The following is a 13,893-nucleotide window of genomic DNA, read 5'->3' as shown; positions in this document are numbered from 1 at the left end:
TTATGTGAACTCTTCTGTAGTGCGAACATTTATTTACATTTCAGTTACGATTTTGTACGTGAATGTTCGTACATGTGGTTATTAGTCCAGTTTTGTGAGTTTTGACACCATCCTGAGGACAACTATCATGCAAGAGAAGAGGAGTAGCCGGCGCTACATATAGGCACCAACGTCTCCTTAAATACATTTAATTAAAAAAAAGGGAAGCGCAGTCGAGGTCGGCAGAAAACCAGATGGGATGAAGTTAGGAAATTTGCAGGCGCGAGTTGGAATGCACTAGCGCAAGACAGGGGTAATTGGAGATCACAGGAAGAGGCCTTCGTCCTGAAGTGGACATAAAAATATAGGCTGATGATGATGATGATGAAATAAATGACGTGTTTTCTACGCTTGTCGGAAAATTGCAGCTGATGTTTTCATTTCAGAAATACCTTGGGCAATGTTCTCTCCTCCATTTTTCCAGCGAGGACTTCCTCGGTAAGATATACTCTGTCTGCATATATTTTTGTGAGATTAGGTGAAGTCACGAATGTAGAATGGGCAAGAATCTGATCGATGGTGACGCCCGGCTTTCATGGCGCAATCTGTCACTAAATTGTGGCTTCTGGAGAGAAAAAAAGGCCGGGTTTCTTTTGGTGACTCAAATATCGTACGGAGATTTCGCTATATGAGATTTTAGGAGCTGCACTTGCTGAGTACAGTTAGTTGAAAAGTTAGAAGTGTGCTAATTGGTTTGTTTTTATACTGCGAAAGGTGCATTCATATGCCTGAAACATTACAGTTTTTGTAAAGTTAACTATTTTTCCACAAAAATATATATTTTTACTTTAGCAATGTAACGAACGCACTAGGCGTTGCTTCGTCATTTCTAACTGTTCCTTGGGTGATCAATATATTGCGATTAAACACTTTACACGAATCTATAGTTGTTTACACGTTTAGGCGTGGTTTATAACAGCTCGACGCTCAGAACTTTGACATATGTATAGCGGTTCTTGAAGTTTGGCTAAGAACAACGGTACCTCTAGAATTAGAAAAAAATATAGAAGTCGCCCTATGCTGCACGTTTTGTTTAATGCAAGAAATTTAACATTTTTGCGTTTGGTAAAAGCAGCCAGGATTTCCATGTGCCCTTGAATCAGAAACGTGCACGTTGCCTTCACGAACACCAGCTTGAAAAAGAACGCTGGCAGCGCATATTCACGAATGTCTACAGTTCCTTTCGACAGACACAGTCATCTTCGTGTCTTTCCCCGCAGAGGTATCTGCTTCAGCAGGCGTTTGGTGTGTTGCAACATCTTGCACTGGCTTAGGACCCTCCTGCGTCTACCCGTTCCTGGCTTAGCCGTGCCAGGGGAAAAGAGGATTCTGGGGGTTGAGTCGATGCTGAAGGCTTGGACCTTTAAGTCAACCTGGCAGAACAAACACACTGCTTTGGGGTTCGCTTCATGCTTCCTCGGGCTGACTCTTCAGGGGAGAAGGTTCGCTGCCCTTTCGTGTCCACCTCTATAAACAAATGTGTGGTCCGACGACATGTCGTCGGCCTCCCAAACAGTAGCGCGCGTCGTCCGTATGGAAACAAAGCGCTGCATGGCGGCTGTTGTGAATAGCGCCCACGTGCGACCCACGCTCTGCCTCTCCCAATTAGCGAGGCTGTCGCGCCTCACTTCGCTCCGTTTGCAATGCGCCGCACGACACATATTGTCCGCGCCACCTACACTACTCACAACGTTCTCTTGCTAATAAACACTGGGTATCCAGGTAATCATATAACAAAATATTGACACGCGAAACGAAAACACGTATAGAGCTTCGCTCAAATTTCGCATTATGGAGTATTGTTCTCGTCGGTGAATTTTTTGCCTCCGATCTTCTATGCTGCAAGGTTTAGCCTTTTGCCAAATTAACAACGCAGGCTATTATTGCGTAGCATTGTTTGGTTAGGTTCCCGGGGTCATTTCCGGCCGCGTTCTGTTCAGCCCTCCGTTTGGCGTTCCTAGAACCCCGTACAGCCATCTAGGATTGAATGGATGAATTAGTGGGAATACAGAAACTTAAGTACGCTTAACGACCCCTACTCGTGGGCACACGAACCCCCGAATTGATATTAGGTCAGCCAGCAAGGAAATCATGGTAGGTACATATATTTGCCTAAACTTCGCCTGTCTGGCTTCAAACAGCTTTGTAACCTCATCATTAACGCTTATGACTGCTTAAGGGAACAGGGTTGGGAAAACTTTCTAATAAAATCAATTTTTGTTTGTTAGAGATTTGGAACCCTTTCCTAAACAATGCTGACTGTGTAATTTATGCGTGCGCAATTTATTTATCCTGAAAATGACCGTTTTCGAAACCGAGGTGGTGTCCGGCCCCGCCATTTTTACACATATACATAATTTGTACTTCTCTTGTGCTGAAAAATATCAGAAAGGAAAACGCAGGCTTTCTCTAGGTTTAGCGGAATGGTTATTTCTCGTCTGGCACAACAAAAAGCTAAAGTATTATTGCGCAACAAAAGGGCATGGACGGCAGAGAAGAACACACACACCAAGGGCAAGGTGTATGTGTTCACACACACTACCAACAAAATTCTGCCTAGCGTGTCATTTTTAGCGAGGTCCTTAGACGGTGCCGGTATCACTTCAAGGCCAATCATCTCAAAAGATAAATTGTTGCACGGTTTGACCTATTTTCTCTGACACCACAAAAGCTATAAGCTATATTTTTCCCACTACCAAGACAACACAAGGGAGAACGACAAGGTTTACTGAACTAGAATATGAAAATTATTGCAGGCCTGACAAGCTTTTTATTGTCCATTTTGGCTTGAAAATTGGGAGGGTCCACTAAAAGCAACATCAGAAACGAACTGAATTACACATACCAATAATTTTAGTTCAGTAACGAGAACACAGATATCTGAATACAATGATACCAACATGAATCCTTTAAGCCTAGCAGATTCTGAGAAAAAGGGTCACATACATAGGCTAAAATACATATGACGTATAGGGCCTAAACTGTTCCCGTAAGTGTGGGAATGCGAAAGCATGGGCGCTATAACGGAAAATAATTCCACTGTTTTGATTCCAAACTCCTGACGTCAAATTTAAGTAACAACCGACGCAAGCAACGGGCGGTGAACCGCAGCGTTGTCTGAACAACCCAATCAAACACTTTCCTCGTTTATAGGAGTTCACCTTTGTTCGCTTTGAAAACCATTAACATTGTCTACACTCAGCGGTTTTAAGTGCGAATGCACTTCTTAAGCGACCCCGAAAATTCCGCCGGCATCCGCGCTCCTCCTCCTCTCCCCTAGCAACGGCGCGAGGAGCGGAGAGGAGCGTCTGTAGCAACGGCGCAGCGACGTCACGCCCCACGTGACTGCGCGCGCTCCGCCCTCCGCTCCGTGGCTGCGCGCGCCCCGCGCCGGCTCCGCACCGCTCTCCGCGCCGTGACGTCACGGCGCGTTGTGCAGCTGGCGCCTCCGCGCCGTGGCTGCGCGCGCCGCGCCGGCTCCTCGCACCCTCTCCGCGCCGTGACGTCACGGCGCCATGCAGCTGGTGTGCCTCTCCCCCCGTTAGGTTTGCACTCACCCTCGGCCGCCGCCTCTCCCCTCGCGCTGACAGCTCCCTCCTCGCCCGGTAACAGCCCCTCGTGTGCGTACTCTCCCCACCGCTCACCCCCTCTCCAACCGCCTGGCGTGTTTCGCTCCGCCGTCACGTGTTGTGTGTGTGGCGCCGGCGCGTCAGTCGTGCTCTCTCGCTGCCGTCTCCTTCCCTCGGCTCTGCAGTTTAGTCGCGCGCGCCCCCTCATAGCATCACCCCGTGCTTCGCACTTCCTCATACTCCCCTTCGGGGAAATGCGGTTTTTCTTATCTAATTGGCGGACAAGAGGCTAGGAGCACGCTATAGTGGAGAGGGTTGCGATGGGCCAAGCCAGAACAAGGAAAATAGATAACCGCATGAAAAGGGTGGTTCCGGCTTCTCCGATTGGTCCGTTTCGCATTACTTAGCTTGCAGTGGCTGGTCGAAAATCGCGGTCGCGTGCAACGGAAGGATGAGAATGCCGCCAAAACGGATCCTCAGCATGGAAGAGTTGGCAGAGCAATGTCGTATGCATGCCGAAAGGGCTCGATCATTTTACTGCCACGCAAAAAGGTTTATCATGCGCAAATAAATACATGCTCACCGGCAGGTACGGTAGCGAGGACCTGAGCGATCGGTGGGCAGCCATCTTCTATTCCTTTTGGAAAGGGGCAGACGGTGGCTATTAGGAAAAATTTTCAGTTTTGTTCGGCAGATTAATGCATTTTTTCGCGTACACGTCACTTTTACGTAGTCAGTTTTCGTGGTTGTGTGAGGTCGCGTGACAGACAAGCGAAGTGGGCCTAGCCAGAAAAGGTTATATCAGATGGGGAGCTATCGCGGTTTTCGTGACGTCGCGTGACAGACAGGTGAAGTTGTGAGTGGCCAGAAAATGTTTTCACCAATCGTGGAGGCTGATTGCAGAAATTAGAATCAAAACAATTTGGAATCAGTTTACGTTATAGCACCCCATTATAGCGTTTGTAGGCCTCCGAACGTCATGAAGGCGCTCATTTTATGCACTCCTGACGTGGCGCCACCTCCTCCCCCTTGGTTGCGCCATCACGTGCCCAATGACGTGCGCATAAGGCACACCTTTAGTCAGCCATGATCGTAGAGCCGCCGTGGCGTCGGGGAAGCCTGCTGGTCCGCGCCCCGGAAGTCCGGATTCTGATCCCACGCAGACCGAAATGTACCATATTTTATTTTCAAATAAATAAATTTACGTTGTTTACAGGAACATCCCTGAGAAATATGACGACAGTCTGAGCCTTTTTTCATATTTTTACTCTTTGCGGCGTGGGGCATTTTTGGTACCATGTTTCGGTGACGTGCACGCCGACGGATAATGGCGTAAGGTGCATGCAGTTCTTTTGCATAATTAAATAAATATCATAAGAATTGTCCGATGGCAGTACTCGAACATACCACGTCTAGTACAGACACCCGCTATTGAAACCATTACTCCACGGACGCATGCATCGACAAGCGGCCTAGAACAGGATTTATCACAGGCAAGCGAGCGCGTGAAGTCGCTTGGCGCGTTTTGACTTGGCCTTATCTAGACCACGGCCGCTGGATCCAGCGACCGTGTCTAGACTCACTTAGAACACACACCAGAGCATGCGCGGGATGAAACGCGCCATAATGCGTTTGCAGGCAAGAGTGTCCCGTTTCTTGCAGATGCAATTCTGTGGTTGCCTGCAAACGCATTATGGCGCGTTTCATCCCGCGCAAGCTCTGGTGTGTGTTCTAAGTGAGTCTAGACACGGTCGCTGGATCCAGCGACCGTGTCTAGACTCACTTAGAACACACACCAGAGCTTGCGCGGGATGAAACGCGCCATAATGCGTTTGCAGGCAACCACAGAATTGCATCTGCAAGAAACGGGACACTCTTCTTAACAGGACTGATTCTCATTCAAGGGAGCGTGTCGGCGGTTAATTATGGGAGAAAGAAAAGCAATACAACAATTTTTCATTTATCAAACGCAAGATTGGTTTTAACGAGCTTACAGGGGATATCGTAATTGTGTGCATGGTATTTTATGGAGTTGCTGATCTCTGAAAGTATGACTTTCTGAAATATCGCTGTCGAAGGTTATGCTCACGCAATACCGTGAATAGCCATCGTGAGACGGGTTCTGTCGCAATTTTCTATCCATCTATCTATCTATCTATCTATCTATCTATCTATCTATCTATCTATCTATCTATCTGTCCACCTATCTTTACTCTTACGCTGACCCAGTGGCCCAAGTTGTCTGCCAGCTTGGGCCACAGGGTATGTGCTCCTGGTTGTGATCCATCGTGGTGGTTATATTGTCGTCATTCCAGTTTCGTGATGTGACTCTCCACATGCTGTCGCTGTCGCGCCTTCTATACCGACCCAGTGCCCAAGTTATTTAATGGCTTCTGACACAAGGTATGTGCTCGTGGTCCTGATGCGGTTGTGCTCGTTGCGTCGTCATTCCAGCTTTGTCATCTGCATCTCGTCATGCATTCATCGTCGTGCCATTGTCATCATGCAGTCTTTATGATGCAGTCGTCTTCACGCCATTGTCATCATACAATCGTCTTCGTCCCAGTGTCCTCACGCAATCGTTATGTCATAGTCGCTATTGCGTCGTCGTCATGCATTTGTTGTCATTTCGTCGACGTGATGTTTTCGCGGTAGTTCCCTCTCGTCATCACTATAGTACCGTCCTTTAATTTTCGTCTTCTTCGACCCATCGACGTCATTTATTCCTCGTCATTCTATCCTAATCATGCTGTCGTCTTTCAGTAATCGTTCGGCTGCCGTTGCAATGCAGTCGTCGTTATTGCGTTTTCTGACAGGCGCTATCGGGCATTCGTTGTCATCCGCAGAGATCTCTCCACGTGCCAGTTACGAGCACTCTCGCGAGGTATCCTACCAAGCGCCTCATCACACCGCCACTAGAAGAGTGCCAGCAACGCCTCGCGCATGCCGAGACAGCGCGTGTCTCTTGTGCACGCGCATGCGGCTGCGCATGTGCTCGGTCTGCAGACACGGTTGATGTGGAACGGGATCCTGTTAACTCTGCTTGCCAATTGTGTGAATGTGTTTTAGTCTTGAGTTTCTGGGCACAAGTTCGCCCACAATAAACCAGTTTGTTTAGTGTGCTTCATTGAAGAGCGCTATAATATGACTCTGGCCATGCCATCGTTATTATGCATTGTTGGGATCACTAGTCGTTATCCCAATTACCGAAATTGTTTTCATGTCATCTTCTTCATTGCGTCTCCGTCATGCCTTCGTAGCTATGCCGCAGTCGTACTGCCAGTGCGGTCGTTCCATTACAGTTGCACAGTCGACGTCCGAATGTTCTGGTCATGCGTCACGCTGTCGTTCTACCATCGTTATCACTTCTGTAACGTCGGCCTATCGTCGTGATGCCGTCATCGTCATACATCCTTAGTCTATTCATTCACGTCATTCCTTCTGTGTCATTCCATTGTTGGCATGCTTTCGTCATTCAGTCGTAATCATGTGCCATTGGCATCCCATCGTCGGAATGCGTCGTGGTCAGACAGTCACAATCATGTATCCATTGTCATACCGTCATCGTCATGCCATGGTGGTCGTGACATCCTCGTCACTCCAGCTTCGTCATCCGGCTGTCGTCTTAGCGTTGTTGTAGCGCCATCATAGTTTCACAATCATCGTCATCCAATTTTCGTCGTCGTGTTCGCGCTTTAAGCCTTATGCCATCGTCATCGCTTAAGAATCGTCATTTTGTTGTCTTCACGCCGTGGTCGTCATACCGCTTTTTCTCCCTCCATGGACGTCATGCCGCCACGCTCATAGGCGACCTTGGCATGCGAGTGCCACAGCAAAGTAAGACGACCGCGGAATAAGTTGCATGTAGCCGAGGCAACGGGATTCTCACAATTACCACTACAGATGTTGAATTGGTTTCAGAAATAGAGTATGTAGCTCAAGTGCTCGAATGCTATTCACATTACCATCGACAGTGACCGGGAGATTTTTGTATTTTTGTTTAATAAATCATAGGATGAAATTACCATTGAATTTCGCCGCCTTACAAACCTTGTGCTTTTGTGCTTCAATGCATAAAGCGACGTTTTGTAAAGAAACAAACTGGAACGCCAATGCATTTCTCCACAAAGTTCGGGAATTAATATCTCGAAACCGGTGTCATCCCGTGAATTCGTTCCAACTGGATCTGCCTTGCGAACTCTAAGGCTATAATTTGTAAATTGCAATGCGGACCATCAGGTAATTAGTGAAAAACCTAATTAGTGAATTTTTGGTATTTATTCCATTATGCATTCACAATTTCTTGTGCAAGTAATGCCCGCCTCTTTGAGTAGACCAGCTAATAAATTAGAATTGTGCCATCTGCCACAGGCAACCTTTAAGAATTCTTAAAAGTGTTCGCTGAAACACCCTGTGTATAGCATGTATATATATATATATATATATATATATATATATACGGTATGACTAAAGCCATTTCTCTTGTATAGTTCAAGTAGGAATGTATGATGTTATGCATGTATGATTCTGTGTAACTCGTAGACATTTCATGTAACTTCCCTGCTATAATCTCTGTCGAGATTGGCAGTATTCATCAATAATAAACAAATAAATAAACAGTAAATGCCATGTCGCCCATAGAAACCTACCCAGTTCCGCGTGCTGAAGAGCTGTGGATAGCCATGTCGGAAGGTCAAAAGTTTACAAAACTTCACCTGTGAGACGCCTACCGGCAGGCATCTCTGGATGCAGAAAGCCGTAATAAATATTATAACCCCCCGGTTTCACCTGAAAAGTCTTTCAGTTTGGCCATGGTGGTCGCTCTTTAAAACCGCATGTCAGGAAAACATCTTTTAATAGTGCCGCTTATATTTTTGCAACTATACTTACGTGGCTTACGTTTGTGTCGTTGTGCACAACAAAGAAGCCATTACTCGACCATGGATGTGTCGTTTGCACAGAGGGTGCCGTTATCCGCGCCACGCTGGACGCAATCCGAGCTAGATTTAGCCTGGCGGGCGGCGTTGAGTGAGCCGTAGCTCGGCATTTTGTTTCTCGATACGAGCAGAAGTGGTCGGCGTTTATCAGAGCTCGCTCAGCCATAGTATGTATAATTTGTGTATTTCAAACTGGACCTCATCATGAGTTATCACGCCTACAAATGCGCAATTGGTGCCAGAAACTTTGAGGGCGAAAGGTGCCATAGGAAGCGCAGGCGGAAGACATTGAGGCAAGATCTGAAGCCCCAGTGACCCACGAGTTTGGCGGGCTTGAGTGGTGCAGGGCAACTCAGGCGCCTCCAGTAAGAGGACTGTTATACCCCAGTGCACAAAAGGCCTCTGCAAATAAACCCTACTATAAATACGAAGTTGGCACAACTGCAACATTATACAGTAAAACCATTATAAGCTGTAACAGAAACTAAGCTTGTAAGATGTTTAATAAATATAAGTTCTAAATCTGGTTACGTCATTTCCCTACCCATACCGCCTCTGCAACACGCGGAAGACGTTTTCCGTACCTCACTGCGACTGCGTCCCTGACACAGCTTACCGGACATTTCTCCCACAAGAAAAAAGCACCCTTTGCGGCCTGTTATCTTTTAAGGGGGTTGTTGCCTGTAATCTCTCTAATTGTTATTTATTCGAATAAAGCAAAGTCCAAAAAGATTTTACACCGTGACACCCGTTGTGAGCAGGCGCAACTATTTGAGTATAGAGAAGGGCAGCAATAGTTAGATGGTGGTCTTCACTGTATAGGAGAATGCTGCTGTTGCAATAAGTGAGCTCAGATGCGACGGAATCGCTCAAGTCTGCTACCCTTTCTTATTTCACATTTACGGGGACCATTAACAGCCACTACTTTCCAACACATGTCTCAGACCTCCCGCTATCGTGCCATCTGAATACTCGACAGTGTGTGAAGAAAAGATGACTTGTCTTACAAATCACCACGGACTCGCGTCGAGTGGAACCGCTTGCGACGTGTCGATATTTTGTCTGCACGCGTTTGTCATCGATCAAGCATGCTTTTGTTAAATCGAAAAATTCTTCAGCCTTCACTCAATCCGCAGTTGGTGTTCGCAAGCTTAACCTGTTAACAAAAAGTTCAGTAATAGACACTATGTTCAAGTTGTTGTATTAAAATGCACTTACACATTTTAACAAATTCAAATTGCCACGTATTTAGAAGTGTAGAAGGTGTCTACCATCAACTTGTTTACAAGTAAAGCCACTGAGATGTCACTTTTAGGTGGATGCTAAAACAGACGTTTTGAGCAAGAAGTTAGAAATGCAACAAATTTGCCAAGAGTAGTTGAGTTCACCGGTTTTGTAGGGGCGCCTAAAATCAACATTTAGCCCTTCCGGACTATGTTCCGCAATCTTAAGCTCCCATTTCATTCCTATTCCGTCCCAATTGATGTCATCATTCAGTTCCCATTGCATTCCGGGTATTTGAAAGTGTGTAATGATTCGAGAATAATTACACATTTGCAAATATTCAATGTATATTTTCATTACAGATATTCAAGTATTTCAAACTTCTCAGTTGCCACTCCGTAACTCTGGCCTGGACGCGGCCCTTGCGCGAGCGTGGACAGAGAAGATTCACTCTCATTCCCGTGAGACCGTGTTCTCGTCAAATTATAAATACACAGCGCACATTGCGACATTCCGCATACGAGTTTTCGCCTTCGATCTTCATTACGATGAGGTTAAAGAGATATAACTCGCGTTTTTTACGTAGTGATGAAATTTAAGCATTTCTTGTTCATTTCGTCGCCAAATGTGTGTGTGCGCCTCTCAGGTGGTCAACCACGTCAAGATCCAGGTAGCTCGTCCAGCGCTACTCGAGGGACTCGTGAGCTTCGTTGCAACAGTGGACACTCTGCCGCCCGTGTCTTATTCCTTCTGCGGGAGAGACCTGCTCTTTCAAAAGAACAGAAAGCATGGAGCCGCGGATTTGTGCGCTCAGTTGCGCACAAACCCAAATTACCAGGAGCTCGCGGACTGCATGCAGAGCCCGTGTCCGAGGTAATGTAGGCACCTCGCTGACTAGGTCTTTTGCGTGCCTCGTCAGCACCATTTCAAGCTTGTTGCAGGTCTTCACGTCTACTATTGGAATTAGAATTACTCAGGGCGTGCGAATATTCAGAATTTCGGTAATAGGTCGAATAGTTTCTCTTATTCGATTCAATTTTTACTCGTGAATGCAGTAAATAAAGTTCCCAAATGTTCAGCTCTTTTAAATACATAAAAAATTAAAGCACCTGTTACAGTAGTGAGGGAGATGCAAAGATGAATGTGAGCACTGTTCCGGGTGATTGTGCAGCAGTATAGGGGCGCTTGTTTAACAGAGGCCACCAGTTCCTGAACCAACTCATGCTGAATGCAAGTTCTCAATTATTTCCCGTCATTCAATAAGTATGGCTTCCTTGCAGGCAGCCTATATATGGATTCGTTCAGACTTTTCATTTGGCTGGTGTCACATTGTTTGCGTCCCTTGAAAACAATGTGCGGATTTGTATGACACTTCTCTCCTTTCTGCAAGCACAACACTATAGGTGCGTCTGGTAACACGCTAATCCGTTGTTTCATTACAATGCTTGTCAGGGTGACATGAAAGACACACACTGCTCATTATGGGGGTCCATAGCCTCTTCAAATCATATTTACTCCCTCACCTGAAGCGCGGGAAGCAATACTTCGGGACACAACTTGGAGGTTCAACTTCGGGCCAACGAAAGCGCCGAGGATGTGGCTATGAGGCATCGCCTGGTAGCCACCCCCCTCACTAATTAAAATTGACGAAATGAAGTTGTTCCCTCCTCCTCCTCAGGGTACACAAGATAATTCAAAGCGGTTGTGTATCATTTACAAGCTCCTCAGTGAATGGTATCACATGCATGCGCCGTTGCATATAAGGCTGATGTCTTTGCTAGTAATGGGAGCCCGCGCGAACTTTAGGGTTCTTGTTGCGTTAGAAATGAAAAATTATTAGGTATTTCGTTCGATATTCTTCGGTCATTTTTTTCTGCACTTATATTCCATTCAATTTGGGAATTTCTCTTTGTAAACACGCCTGGTAATGACATAAGTTGTGCCCGCATTTGGTATGCATGAGAACTTGTGCAATCGTCAACTTCGTAACTGTCGTGTTTTTGAACCATGGTACTCTTTAAACCTGTGGCCATAAAATAGCCTAATGTACAGCTATCGTCGCGATAACTTGACTTTGTCGTCCACATAGCGACGTTATCGTTTGCAATGAAGTATATACGGAGTTTTCATTTGGTGCTCTAGTTGGTGCTCTTTTACTTCAAGTGTGGTAGAGTGACACGCATTACCTCTCAATTAGACTAAAATATCGTACGATTAGTGCTAAATGAAATTGTAAGCAGTCGAAGATACCCTCTTTCAGCGTACTTGTAATAAGGCTTGGGAAGTAAAATGAATAAAACATACGAATGTTAAAAAAATACTCTCGGATTGTACGTGCCAGAGCACGATATGTTTATGAGACATGCAGTAGTGGAAAACCTTTATCCCCTGGGAATTTTTAACCTGCACCTAATGCACGGCACACGGACATTTATTCATTCTGCCTCCATCTAAATGCGGCCGCCACGGCTGGGATTTGATTCTGCGACCTCGTAAAAAGCAGCGCCGCGCCATAGACGCTAAGTCACACCAGCGGGTAGCACAGGAACGACCGAACATAACGTAAAATGTATGTATGTCTTTCGTCGGCCTTTATGCAACTACAGGAACGCATATTTTGGTACACACTGCATGCTTTTTTTTATCACAACGTGTTAACATACAGCGTGTCCCAACAATTCACCAAGATTTTAAATGTGCAAATGCACGTAGATGGACAGAACCAAGGTAATGTTTGCCGTCGCTGGGAGGTACTCTGATTATTTCTTGCATTTCACCTAATTACATAATTAGTCCTAATTATTTATTCAACTTCTGAAATTATATAGTTAGATGAAAAGTGTCCATAAAATTGTAGAGCAACATGAAAAAATTAGTAGCCCCTCCGCTGTCGACAAAATGGGGGTAAGCGAAGCTTGTCGTTTATTTCTTCGGTGTGCCTCCGAACGAATTGCACTGACGAGTACCACGGTGTGCTCAAACCACAACCGGTCACACGCACTGTTGCTTGCTCCGAAGTTCCGCGACAAACTCGCGTTGAAACCTGGCCGTCGCACCGGGGAAGTTGGCACTAGCGTTGACGAGGCGTGCACCGCCGTTATCGGGTTGCTGGAGGGCAAAACGACGCTGAAGTTTGGCCTCAACATCGTGCTCCCTCAACTCGGGGTCCGCGGCTCTTCATTGACGTTTCGCCTGGGCTTCGGATGCCCACACGCTAGAATCGGCACGTCGAAGTCGAGCTGTTTCCTGAGTGCGTTCATTCTGGACGTATATCCATGAAATTGCTTCAAAATTAAACCGGTAGGTTACGTAAGACAATAAATGGCTCATACCTCCTCAAGCAATGGCTCTTAACCCCGTAAATGCGGCCTCCCCATTACGACGATAGAAGAGAAGTGAAATTCCACGCTGGAATGATTAGCGGCAACAGAGCCAGCTGTGGAAGTAGACGACGACGACGACGAACGCGGGAGCAATGCCACGAGCGCGTCCCGAGCACGAGCCACCTGTGCAGCTATGAGAGCCGCTGGTTTTTTTTAGCGTTGCATCGTCACTACAGTCTAGCGTATACAAGCTTCGCTTGAAAAACTCTCGATGGAGTTTTTTGTTGCTCAATGCGTGCTACATAAATTTTATTTTCTGAGCGTGAAAGAAGCCCGCGAATACGCGCCGTATTGCCACGCGACTGGCCGCTTGAGGCACTTTGCGTGTATTCGCGGGCTTCTTTCACGCTCGGAAAAACGTTTATGTAGCACGTATTGAGCAACAGAAAGCTGTATCAGGAGTTTTTCGTGTTGCTCTAGAATTTTCTCATTCACACTTTTAATCTAATTGTAATATTTGAGAAGTTGAATAACTGCTTAAGGCTAAATAAGTAATTAGGTGGAATGCAAAAAAAAATTATCTGAGTATCCTCAAGCGATGGCAAACAAGATTACCTTTGTTCCCACCAGTGACGCGGCATTTGCATGTTTTTATATCTTGGTGCATTATAGTTTAGAACCCTGTATACAACGACACTTTGAATTACATACACATCTGTCAGTGTGCGAAACTATTCGCATCCGCCGCTATAGCTCAATAGGTAAAGTGCTCGACTGCTCAGCTCAAGGTCGCGATCCTCA

At 46.2% G+C, this 13,893-nt stretch overlaps 1 protein-coding gene across 1 annotated transcript in view; it reads left to right on the top strand.

The window, feature by feature from the left end:
- Positions 1 to 13,893, top strand: part of LOC119439969 (neprilysin-like) — a 500,589-nt gene that overhangs the window by 375,843 nt on the left and 110,853 nt on the right. The window contains exon 11 of the mRNA XM_049662689.1: positions 426 to 477. Within this exon, the coding sequence (XP_049518646.1) occupies positions 426 to 477 (52 nt within the window). The remainder of the gene's footprint in view (positions 1 to 425; positions 478 to 13,893) is intronic.

The sequence above is a fragment of the Dermacentor silvarum genome, chromosome 2, assembly GCF_013339745.2.
Source record: "Dermacentor silvarum isolate Dsil-2018 chromosome 2, BIME_Dsil_1.4, whole genome shotgun sequence".
Classification (NCBI taxonomy): Eukaryota; Metazoa; Arthropoda; class Arachnida; order Ixodida; family Ixodidae; genus Dermacentor; species Dermacentor silvarum.
The sequence above is the reverse complement of the archived record's forward strand: the minus strand, read 5'-3'. Positions and strand labels throughout refer to the sequence as shown.